Here is a 13,189-nt window from a genome sequence, read left to right as displayed (position 1 = left end):
TCAGGTCATGATCCTAAGGTCCTGGGATTGAGCCCCATATTGGGCTCCCTGCTCAGCGGGAAGCCTGCTTCTCCCTCTCCCTCTGTCTGCTGCTCCCCCTGCTTGTGCTCTCTCACTCTCTATCAAATAAATAAATAAAATATTTTAAAAAATTAAAAAAACGCTTTTTCTTTTTTTTTGTGTGTGTGTGTGTGTTTATGTGGTTTTTGCCCATTATTATATTAATATAATGAATTACATTGATTCACTTTCATATTTTGGTATGAAATTAAGAAGTCCCATGGCTTTGCACATTTGAATTTGGTGAAACATTCAAAATAATCATAAACAGAAACAACTTATTTGAAGAGTTTTGTCTTATAAGGTATTTGTCAAAAATTCTCTGAATGGAGTATTTTGGCTGAAATATTTCAATAGAAAAAAAAGAACTTCATACATTATTTAGTAGTATTTTCCTTGAGCTTACTGGATATTTATGCACCTGTAGAGAGTGTTTTCTCAATTAAAATGTGATCTACAGTGGAGAGTCATTTGGAGGCTTCACATTTATTAACTATTATGTTGGAGGCCCCTAAGACCTCATTCAGGCTGAATGATTCACTAGGAGGATGTGGGACTCAGAGAAAGATGTTATATTCATGGTTATGACTTATTATAATTAAAGGATACAGATTAAAATAAGTAAGGAGAAAAGGCACATGGGACAAAGTCCAGAAGAAACCAGGTCCAAGCTTCCATGTATCCTTTCCCAGTGGAATTGCATGGACATGCTTAATTTTCCCCCAAACAATGGGTGATAACACATGTAAACAGTTGCCAGACAAACTTATGTGAGCCTTGGCGTCCAGATTTTTTTTGGGGTCATCAGTCATGTAAGCATGCAGCATCTGTGAGACTGACCTTAGTTACTCAGACTCCATTACCCCACTCCTACACGCACAACAAAATACACGTTTAGCAGGAATGATGTTGTTAGCATAAATTATCTGATCAAACTGATACATGGCCCAAGGCCTTAGGCATATAACAGATGTTCACCTTAAACCTTGTTTAATATAAACTGTTAGATCAGACTGGTTCTGTGTGGTCCATGGCCTCAGGCAAAATATTCCAAGGGCTCAGAGTCATCTTCCAGGAGCCAACCAAAAGCTAGTCTTGAAGATAGGCATTTTTTAAGCAACCAAGGCCTGCTGAGTTAACACTTCACTGCAAAACTATACAAAGCAATGTGGTTGAATTGCAGCTAATTTCATGGGAACAATTAGGAAAAAAGATCATAGTAAAAATATATTCTTCAGAAAAAATATGAATAACATTTTATTAGAGGTAAGTATGGCTAAGAAATTAAAGTATGTGAGTGCATATCAAGAATCATATTCTTTTATTTTTTCAAAGTTATGATATATAGTATAAAGGTGTTTGAAAAGTTTTCAAATAAGCTTTTAGCTTCACCAATATGGTAAAACTTGTCTATAAATGACAAAAATCTTCGGATTTTTTTTTTACATACTACTCCATTACCAGGCACTGAACCAGGAAAAAAAACAAAGCATCAAAGATGGAATCTGAAGTTGGTTATCTGACCTGATTGGGCTTGAAAGCAATGAAAACAACAATATTTGTGCCTGTGGAAAATAGTATACTGGATGTTTATGTCATGTAGTGACGTTATTTAAAATGTTACCTAAAATCGAGTTCTCATTGAAGGCAAGACTTTGGGAGATGAATGGCTTCTCCGACTGACTTCTATGGTAGAACTTTCAACTAGGAAGGTTTTGGGGTTGATCAATTGCTTCTGACTGCTCTGGAAAGTTTACAGAAAGAAAATAAGAAGTTTAAGGCATGATTAGGGGCATGTGTGAGCTTCTCGGATGGTTCTATGAGAATCTCATCACTTTTAGCTACACACTGCATATTTTGAACAGTTCCAACTCAGAATTACAACATAAGTTCAATGCACAGATTCACCAGATCACTTTTGTTAGAGTTGAGGTATTGATTGGAGAAGAGTGGAACCTTAAGAATTGGGATGAAGGCATTTGGCTAGAATTCAGTGAATCTGAGGACCATAAATCCCCAAATCCTAAACCTCCTTTCCCAGTAAGAGCAACTATATCTCTTATATCTGAAGAAAAAGCAATTCCTTTTTTGAAGACACCGAACTTACTTCACTGAAGCTAAGGGAATGCTGATTGCCCTTATGATCCACCCTACTACCCCTTATTGCTGCCAGACTCATAACTACAATTAGATCCCAGCCTTCCCAGAATGACTAACATAAAGTCTACCCTGGGAGATACTATACACCCCAAATTTGCCTGCCACTGCACTGATGTCTCTAGAGAACAGTTGGAGTGTGAGGGCTACGTCTTCTAAAATGAAGGAAACGTTTTTTCACTTGTTCCACTCACAGTTAAGAGACATAATCTTCAGTGAACTTGTGTTTTTTGTTTTTTGAAGATGGAAGTATGTTATGGTAGCACTATAGCTCCCCTCAGGGCAGACCCTGAAAAAATAGAGGAAAAAGGAAATCTTTCCAGTGGGCAGACCATTGAGCAATACATCTGATGATCCATATTGCCTAGATACCATGCTGCCATTGCCTAATGGTTTGACCATTTGGTGACTAGGAGAGCTGGGTAAGTGGCAGGTCTCTTTGAATGGGCAGAGTTATCCTGTGTGGATGTTCACCAAAAGAAATCCATTGCGGAGGAAGCTCTCAGTAATGAGATAGGTAACCATCCTGTGAAAGTTCCCCAGTCATTATATGTCTTGTTCAATGGGCTCATGTTTATAGTGACAGTTGCATCAAGAATAGAGGTTGTGCAAGAGCTGAATGCATGGATTTATCCCTACCAGTGCTGATGTGGTTATTGCCCTTATTGAATGCCTTATACACCATCATGGTCATCTTATTTATTATCACATTGCTTTAAATGAAGGAACTCATTTTATAGGAGAAGAAGAATATCAGGAAGTTCATGTTCATGGAATTCACTAATCTTACTACATATTTCAATAACCAGAAACTCTTGGCCTTATAAATAATTATAATGTCCTATTGAAGACTCAGGTAAGGTCCAGCTAGGAGACAACAATTAAAAAAATTGGGGGTGCTTGGAGATAGCAACCTACATATGTTATGTGTGATCAAGAAGTAGAAGAGGGAGTGAATAATTGAAGAAGGAAGTTATCAACTGTGTTTGCATAACCATTTAGAGAAATAGAAACTGCCGCAACTATGCATTTTTTTCTTATTTGTTTTATGTGTACACACCCATACATAAACATATACGTGTGTGTGTGTGTGTGTGTATTCCGATTTTTTTTCTCATTTTCCCTTACTATTTTATAAAAGAGTATTGTGGGAGATAATGTTACAAATTCATCTCTGGGTTACAGAATATCCCTGAGAAGGGGAATTAATACCCCAACCCCAGAGCTGGACCCATTTAGTGACATTTCTTTCCTTGGCCATTATCCTCTTTGGCCACATCTAAAATGAGAGTTGAAGAGAACTCTTCTCTTTGATGCAACCAAGTTTTTATATCTTGTTTCCTGCTGGTCTTGGTCTGTTAAACTGTTGTTGCTCCAAGTCTGACTTACAGTTCCTTTTTCAGTACAGTTCCCTCACAAATTTAGTTAAGTCTATTTATACCTTTCATACCTTTTTATACCATTTATACCTTTGCAATTTACTTTTTGTATTAAGAAAATCCATTTAGGTTTATGATTGAACTAGAAGATGGAGTAAAATTACCTTGTGATGGATATGATGACTGGTTGAACTCTGTCTCTTTTTTGTTTTTTTGTTTTTGTTTTTTTGAAAGAGTAAGAACATCTTTGTAAGAATGATAATTGCACAATGTTAGGCAGAAGCATGAGGATGTTGCTCTTACTTTGGTGTGCTAGTTTAAATAGAGGAAGAAGGTGAAAATGAATCCTGAGTGGTCTAAAAGGTGAACTCTGCAAGTTACTTGTCTGTTGGCCATAGACTTCACTATTTGTGGTCTAGACTCACGCCTATTTAGAGGGGCCTAGGAGGCTGTAAACTACATTTTCCAGCCTTTCTTTCTCACTGGCTTCCACTTGGTGTTGCCAATGAGAGGCTATGGCAGTAGATTTGAAAAGGGGGCAAAGGAAAGCCTCTTTTTTTGTTGTTTTTTTCCTCTCTGTGGTGGTGTTTTTGACGATAGCAGCAATCCTGGGTGAATAAGAACTCCTGGATTTATGCTTAGGCATCTCTGCAGCTCCATCAGCAGCCAACAGTGGGTGCCTCAGCAGCCAGTGCTTATGGCTCTGGCTCTGCAAATGCAAGAGCGGCAGAAGCAGTGGATGACTGTGAGTTGTCTCTCAAAGCATTAGCAGTAAGTAGTGTAGGTCCTGGCCTCCTGCAAAAGAGAGAGCGATTGCAGTTCCAGGGGCAGCAGCCCATGCTCCAGCAACTTCCGCCTTATAGGTATCATGAGTTTTGATTGGTAACTCTTTTCCCTTTTCACTCCAACAAATGTGTTATTTTTGTAACCAACCTCTGCATTAATTTCTTTATGTTTCAAGTATTTAGTACAATTGTTTTTTTCCTGGTTGGATACTAAGGGATAGGAATGCACCTATGTAATACCATTTACTTAATGTTTAGGAACACGACAGTTCTCTGTATTGTTCAAGGATATACACGTTGTCAAAAAAGAAGTGTTTAAAAGAGTCAGAGGGGCGCCTGGGTGGCTCAGTTGGTTGAGCGACTGCCTTCAGCTCAGGTCATGATCCTGGAGTCCCTGGATCGAGTCCCGCATCGGGCGTCTGCTTCTCCCTCTGACCCTCCCCCATTTCATGTGCTCTCTCTCTCTCATTCTCTCTCTCAAATAAATAAATAAAATCTTTAAAAAAAATAAAGGAGTCAGAAATTATAAACTTCAAATATAGAATATGGGTTATGGAAAGAGAGAGAAGAATGCGTTTGGGGAGTGCATGCTGGGCTTCAGATATTTTGATGTTTTATTTCCTGTTGTGGGTGGTAGATAAATATTCATTAGATTGTTATTTATTCATTTTTAAAAAAGATTTTATTTATTTATTTGAGAGTGAGAGAGAAGAGAGCGAGAGAGGGCATGAGCAAGGGGGAGAGGCAGACTCCCTGCTGAGCAAGGAGCCCGATGCGGGGCTTGATACCAGGACCCTGAGATCATGACCTGAGCCAAGGGCAGATGCTTAACCAACTGAGCCACCCAGGTGCCCCTGTTATTTATTCATTTTTATAATTGATCAGTACTAAGAATAAAATCTTAGTAAAGTAAAACTTTACTAGTTTTGCTAGTAAAACTTAGTAAAACTAAAGAAAAAATCCTTAAAAATAAAGATCAGTACTAAGTAAGATGACTAAAAAAGATCAGTATTCTCCAGTTAAATAGGTACAGAATAGGTATAAAAATTCAATTAGCAAATATTTCATAGAGGTTAAGGCCTATTCGTATTTTAGAAAACAAATCATGTGCTTATGGATCTTAAACAGTCAGAATAATGTAAAATAAACTTAAATCAATGTAAGTTGTTTTGGCTTGTAATGATTATAATGGTGTTCTATTTTGTTTCTTAAAATGCATATTATTGCTTTCTTTTTTTTCTTTTTACATTTTAGGTATTGTGTTTGGTCTCATAGATCTGAGCATTGACACTTTTGAGAAGGACAATCATCTGAGCAACATGGAGAATTTATTGTTGTCTTTGACTTATGATATTTCATCCTGCCTGATAGTAGTGTTTATATCATACTATGGAGGGAGAGGAAACATACCAAGATGGATTACATTTTCCTCCTTTTTAGTAGGACTTGGATCACTTTTATTTGCTTTTCCATACTTTAGTGTTGGAGATCATAAAGCAAGTGTAGCCATTGGAGGTAAGATTATAAAAGGTGCATCAAATTATTATTCATTTAAATATTGGCTTTAGGAACTTAAAATAGACTGTAATACTTGTCTGTACATCCATCCATCTGTGTCTATGTATATTACCAAGTTTATTAAGCTATTTAATTGTAGCTCCCTACTAACGTATATATGCCATTCTCTTATCTTCTCATGATCATATATCCTTTCATGTAAGACATAGGCATAGGAAGAAGAAGGAATATTTTGGGATCATTATTTTATGAAATTGTTTCTCTTTTGTCAGTTTTCATATGTATTATAAATCTCTTGAGAACTTTGGTAATTCCTTATGTCTTCCACAATATGCTTTCCTTAATCCTTTATTCTGACCTCAGCACACATACACAAGAGCACAGATAAATACATAAATAAGCACACAGAAAAAGAAAGATCAGACTCCTACCATTTCAAAATGGGAGCTGCCCTTTGGCGTAGGACTTGGAATCTAAAAAGATTAGTGGCTTCTTCACTTTGTCATTTTTAGAAAGATTTATTCTGGGCGCCTGGGTGGCTCAGTCGGTTCAGCATCTGCCTTCAACTCAGGTCATGATCTCAGGGTCCTGGGATCGAGCCCCGCGTCGGGCTCCCTGCTCAGCAGGAAGCCTGCTTCTCCCCCTCCCTCTGCCCCCCCTGCTTGTGCTCTCTCTCTCTCTCTGTCTGTCAAATAAATAAATAAATAAATAAAATCTTAAAAAAAGATTTATTCCACAATCTTTTTGCTATTGCTTGTAGACAAAGGCTATTTTGAAGTTCCACAGCACTATTCCTGGCACTATTGTGTTGAGTACTTTCTTGCTGTGTATAGTTCATAGCAATGTTAAAATAGATTTACCCATTTTGGCAACTTTAAATTGGACTTTAGCGAGACATGGTGGAAAAAGCCATGCGGATGTCTCCATGTGTGTATGTATGTGTATATACATGCTTATGATATTTAAAAGTATGTTTATGATGTGTGACCACAATTCAAATAAATATTCCATATTAAATGCAATTTATAGAACATTTATTATTAAATAATATGTTGATATATATCCTCAATATATGAACTATATAATATTCACATATATTTATAATATTTTATTCTCTTGGTGGAAAACATTTATTTTCAGATGTTGGACAGCAGGAATCTCAGGACCATGATCCCTAGGGGAAGGGAAACAAACAAATTGAATTTTACAGGAGAAGGCAGGAATAGCAGACTACGGATGTATTTGATTATCAGGAGGCTGAATGACCTCCTTGAGTTTAATAATTATGAATTCAAAGTGAGATTTGCATGGTTGTGTATTTTCTCCCATCCACATGCAGCTTTACAAGTATAAGAGCGGAGTAGGGAGAAGAGTTTAATTTGATGAAGTTTGCAATTTTACCAAGGGATTGCTTGATAAGAGAGCAAGGAATTTAGAAGTGCTAAAATGACAATGGGAGAAGTGAAGGACGTAAGAGGATATTGGGATGGCGAAAGGAGCAGTATCGAAATCGTAGTGGGTTTTAAGGATTGTTGGAATTGGGTTACCAGAAGTGAGCTGGAAAGATAGGGATGTTTTGAATGTGGAATGCTTGAAATTGCAACTAAGAAAGGTTTGTAGTTAATGTTTTTGAAAGTTTAAAATTAATTAAGTGGAGTACAAGTACATGGGAGGAGAAAAATTCAAAGGACTAAGATCAGGCATTTAAAATATCACATTGATACTGATATCACCACAAGTTAACATATCTGATTAAATTGAATCATCAGTATTTTGAATCACAATTCTAAAGAACTCCTCCCACTTGACATGGAGTCAACTAGCATTTGATATGGGTACTGACCCAGATGAAAATTTCCATTAGTGTACTAAATTGCAATCTGCACTCTAGCCAGTTTTCCACAAAAATACTTTAAGAGTGTTTGTTAAATTCCCATCAAAATGGACACAATCAGAACGATCTAATAGCATTGCCTGGATCTACCAATCTGATAACAAATGCAATTCTAAGAAACATTTACTTGCTATTGTTTTACAACCATGTGAATAAAAAAAGCATAAGAAATAGACGGCCACCTAAAGGAATTTAAAATCTAATGGCTTGCCATATAATGACTAACTTTAATGGAAATAAATTTTTATTGTATAATGCCTCCTCTTTATGAGAAGAAATTAGTGGGTCTAAAAAGGGAAATTATTTATTTATTTATTATTATTTTTTAAAAGATTTTATTTATTTGAGAGAGAGTGAGAGAGAGAGGGAAAGAGAGCATGAGCAGGGGGGAGGGAGACGGAGACTCCCCACTGAGCAGGGAGCCCCATGCGGAACTCCATGCCAGGACCCTGGCTGGGATCATGACCTGAGCCGAAGGCAGACACTTAACCGACTGAGCCACCCAGGTGCCCTAAAAAGGGAAATTATTTAAACAGAGTGACACAAAGTTAATGTGAAGATTGCTGATGAAGTGGATATAGAACTAAACTCAGAAAATAATCTGATAATACAGATAATCTAGAACATTAGAAATACTTTTTCCAGGGCACCTGGGTGGCTCAGTCGTTAAGCGTCTGCCTTCGGCTCAGGGCATGATCCCAGGGTCCTGGGATCGAGCCCCACATCGGGCTCCCTGCTCGGCGGGAAGCCTGCTTCTCCCTCTCCCATTCCACCTGCTTGTATTCCCTCTCTCGCTGTGTCTCTCTCTGTCAAATAAATAAATAAAATCTTTAAAAAAAAAAAAAAAAAAAGAAATACTTTTTCCTGGGCGTCAAAAGTCAGGGATACCAGTTGCCAAATTTAAGAGGAACATATGTATGTTGTGTATGTGTGTATATGTATATACACCTATGCACACATAATTGTGTATATACATGTTATTGTGCATACGCATTTATATTTGGTTTATAATATATGCATCTTTTCCAGTATTCCCACAAAATTCCTTTTATAATTACATTTTTATGAGAATATAATGACTGATTTTAGAACTGCTACCTTCAGTGTAAATGAAATGTTTGTGGGAAAAAAAGGCACACTGGTGCAAATAACTTTGTAAAAGGTGAAATATTGCATGAGAGATACTGCATATCATTTTTGACTCATTTAACAAAAAATAATTATCTTTTCAAAAGATATTTGCCAAGAAATGAAGACTAACAAGGTTTGCAATAAAGAGGCACCATCATTCCAAGCAAAGTATATAGCTTCCTTCATCCTGGGGCAGATTCTGCAGGGAGTAGCAGGAATGCCTCTTTATATCCTTGGAACAGTCTTTATCGACAACAGTGTTGCCATACACTCAGCTGGTATTTACCTAGGCAAGTTTTCTTTTCCTCATATGGTCGGCCAGTTTTGAACTTTTATTGAGCTTTCACATCTTGGTGTACATATCTAAACTGATACGTGAGTGCTAATTATTGGCCCTTATAATAACATTATAATAAATGGTAAGTGGTATGTTTGATTTCAAAATCACATTGAGCTGCCTAATTCTGAGGAATTGCTTAAGATTTGAAATTGTAGACAAGTCATCTGAAAGTCCTCAAAAAGGTAAAGAAAAATAGGAAAAGGATATACTTTCTTAAGTAATAAAAACTACACTCTTTCTAAGTATTACGTCTAAAATATATAATATATATAACATTGATATATATGTCGTATTAAACTATATAGATTGCATTTAATTTCTCTGGGTAAAAGTCTCAAATTATTAGATTTAATTGAATAGTTGTATGTTTAAACTTTGAGGACATAGGGGAGAAGTTGCTGCCATCATGTTCATAAGGGGACAGAAAATTTGTTTCCTGCCTCCTCAGTATTTGATTCAGTGTGGTGTTGAAATCATCATCATCATTGTACTAAGCTCTTTACATGCATTAACTTACTTCACTTTTGTGGGGCTCAGATATTTTGAAGTTAATGAAAATATAATCTTGTTCATCCTATCAAGGAGAGAAGTGATATGCTATTTAATTGACTACAATGTAGTATCTTCTATTTCTAATCTTTTATGCCATGGTATCCTACAGTAAGTGACCCAGGGGTATATCTCATGATAATCTGTATTTCTTTATGTTGCAATAGCTATGGTCTTGGTAGATCATCTATCTGTACAGAGTTATCTATCATATATTTTTTTAAATTAAAAAAAATTTAAAGTGTTGTGAAGGTGACTTTAGAGAACATAGCATTTTGCACCAAAATAATTATTTTTCCCCCAGAAGTAAGGAAAATTATGTCAATAAATTAAAATAGATGATATTCATATTTATGTTTGCTTTTAGAAAAAAAATTGCAGTGATTTACTAGTGTTGGCTGAGGGTGGCAACAAATCTGTTTGTTTTATATTTGGTTCTACTGAATAGTAATTAAAATGCACATCTACCGAATAGTAATTAAAATGCACTGCAAAAAGTTGCCACCTCCTGCCACCATGGCAGCTAAGGTGAAGTATACAAAGGTACCACAAAGTGTAATCAGGTATATTGAATTTATAATTATATTAAATGTAAACATATTTATATTATATTAAATATATAGATGAAATAAGATACAGTAAATTATATAATTACCTTATCAAAGTTTCTTTAATATATGCATTGGATAATATATGTATATATATGATGGTTAATTTTATGTGTCAGCTTTGCTAGATTTGTTTGGTCAAACATCAGTCTAGATGTTTCTGCTATATTTTTTAGATGTGAGTAATACAGTCAGTAGACTGAGTAAAGCGGATTACTCTCCTCTATGTGGGTGAGCCTTATTTAATCAGTTGAAGGCTTTCAGAGCAAAAACTTAGGTTTCCCAAAAAAGAAACAATTCTTTCTCCAGGCTGCTAGATAGAAACTCTGCCTGAGTTTTTCCAGCTTCCTGACCCACCCTGTGGGTTTTAAGCTTAAGTATGGACCAAAACTTTAATATTAACTCTTACCTGGATTACCAGCCTGCTGGCCTGCCCTACAAATTTGGACTTGCCAGGCCTTATAATTGTATGGGGCAACGCCTTAAAAATCTCTCTCTCAATATCCTATGGGTTCTGTTTCTCAGGAGGACCCTGACTAAGGAAGTATGACATGAGGCTTTCAGAAGTCATCTATTTCAGTGATATAATTTTTATCATGACAAACTCGCTTATGTAGTTGTTTGATGTTCAGTATTCACTTTATAGGCATAATGGAAGCTTCAGTAGTACTCGGCTATTCTTTGAGTTATGTGATAGCAGCACCCCTCATCAAAGGCTCTGAGAACAGAACTTCTGCAATTAGGTAAGCTGTTTTATTTCCTTGTTTGTTGTTTACGTTGTATAAAATATTTATTGGATAAATACTGTAGCCTGTAAACATATATATTTAATTTGTAACAATCATATTTTTAAGAAAAACGTATGTAAATGTGACTGATATGCACATATATGTACATATAAATCTAGAATATATACTTTTATCTTTACTGTTTGAAATGTAGTTTTAAAAACACTATTTATAATGACAACTTTATTACTAATTCTACATGTAGTTTTTGAAAAATTGTGGAGAAAACACATAACGCAAACTTTACGATCTTAACCATTTTTAAGTGTATAGTACAGTCGTGTTAATGATGTGCACATTGTTGTACAACAGATCACTAGAACTTTTTATCTTGCAAAGCTAAAACTCTGTATCCATCACACAGTAACTGCCATTTACCCACTTCTCCCCAGCCCCTGAAAACCACCATTCTACTTTCTACAATTTTCACTACATTTTATACTTCATATAAGTGGAATCATGCATTTGTCTTTTTTGTGACTGGCTTTTTTACTTAGCTTAATGTCCTCAAGGTTAATCCATGCTATAGCATATGCTACTATTTGCTTCCTTTTTAAGGCTAAATGATATTCCATTGCATGTAAATATCATACTTCTTTATCCATGTACCTGTCTATGGGCATTTAGCTTATTATGTCCACCCCTTGGCTACTGTGAATAATGCTGCAGTTAACATGGATAAGCAAATAACTCTTTGAAATTCTATTTTCAATTCTTTTGGATATATACTCAGAAGTGGGATTACTAAATCATATGGTAATTCTATTTTTAATATTTTTGAGGAACTTCCATTCTATTTTCAGTAGAGGCTCTACCATTTACATTCCCACCAGTAGTACATAAGGGTTCCAATTTCTCAACGTCCTTGCTAGCACTTGTTATTCTCTTTCTTCTTCTTCCTCCTCCTCCACCTTTTCTTTCTTCTTCTCTTTCTCCTTCTCCTTCTTCTTCTAATAGCCATCCTGACAGTTATGAGATGATAGCTCATTGCAGTTTTGATTTTCTTTTCCCTAATGATTAGTGATGTTGAGCACCATTTCATTTACTTGTTGCCTATTTGTCTATCTTCTTTGGAAAAATGTCTAAACATTTCGTCTGTAACATCTACATATGGTGCTTCTTCTAGCAGCACCATTCAAAGACTTAGAGATGCCATATTCATCCCTGTGGTTTTCACACAATACTGCCTCTGACAAGGGAGCATCTGATAAGACAAAAAAGTGTGACAGTATGACAACTACAGATTTCACTGGTCTTACTCTGTAACCTGTTATCCAATAATAGCTGACTTGATAGAATGGTGTCATGACTTGGTACCCTCAACAGTTTTTTGGTGGAATCTTTAAGTTTTCTATATTTAGGATCATGTCATCTTCAGAGACAGTTTTACTCATTCCTTTCTGATTTGAATGCCTTTATTTATTTTTCTTGACCAATTGATCTGGCTAGTACATCCAGTGCTGTGTTGACTAAATGTGGGCATCCTTCTCCTGCTTCTGATCTTACTTTGTCATATATGGTCTTTATTATGTTGATGTGTGTTTCCTTTAAACTCAATTTGTTGAGAGTTTTTATTATGAATGAATGCTGAAGTTGTCAAATGATTTTCTACATCAATTGACAGAATCCTATGATTTTTATCTTTCATTTTGTTCATGTGGTGTATCACATTGATTGATATGCAGATACTGAACCATCCTTGCATGCCTGGAATAAATTCCACTTGATCATGGTGTATGATTCTTTTAATGTATTGTTAAATTCATTTTCCTAATATTTTGTTGAGGATTTTTGAAACTGTGCTCATCAGGGATATTGGCTTGAAATTTTCTTCTAGTGTCCTTGTCTGGTTTTAGTTGTACATATAAATGTAATGTCCAATTTCAATTTATTTTTTATTTTTTTATTTTTTTTAAAAAGATTTTATTTATTTGACAGAGAGAGACACAGCGAGAGAGGGAACACAAGCAGGGGGAGTGG

At 35.8% G+C, this 13,189-nt stretch overlaps 1 protein-coding gene across 1 annotated transcript in view; it reads left to right on the top strand.

Moving 5' to 3' along the window:
• SLCO6A1 (solute carrier organic anion transporter family member 6A1) overlaps positions 1-13,189 on the top strand; it is a 92,422-nt gene that overhangs the window by 1,727 nt on the left and 77,506 nt on the right. Inside the window, exons 2-4 of the mRNA XM_045864340.1 lie at positions 5,636-5,896; positions 9,029-9,214; positions 11,068-11,164. Coding sequence (XP_045720296.1) covers positions 5,636-5,896; positions 9,029-9,214; positions 11,068-11,164 — 544 coding nt within the window. The remainder of the gene's footprint in view (positions 1-5,635; positions 5,897-9,028; positions 9,215-11,067; positions 11,165-13,189) is intronic.

The sequence above is a fragment of the Mirounga angustirostris genome, unplaced genomic scaffold (assembly GCF_029215605.1).
Source record: "Mirounga angustirostris isolate CCGP_5_RB_7025 unplaced genomic scaffold, mMirAng1.0.hap1 SCAF_7, whole genome shotgun sequence".
Lineage (NCBI taxonomy): Eukaryota > Metazoa > Chordata > Mammalia > Carnivora > Phocidae > Mirounga > Mirounga angustirostris.
The sequence above is the reverse complement of the archived record's forward strand: the minus strand, read 5'-3'. Positions and strand labels throughout refer to the sequence as shown.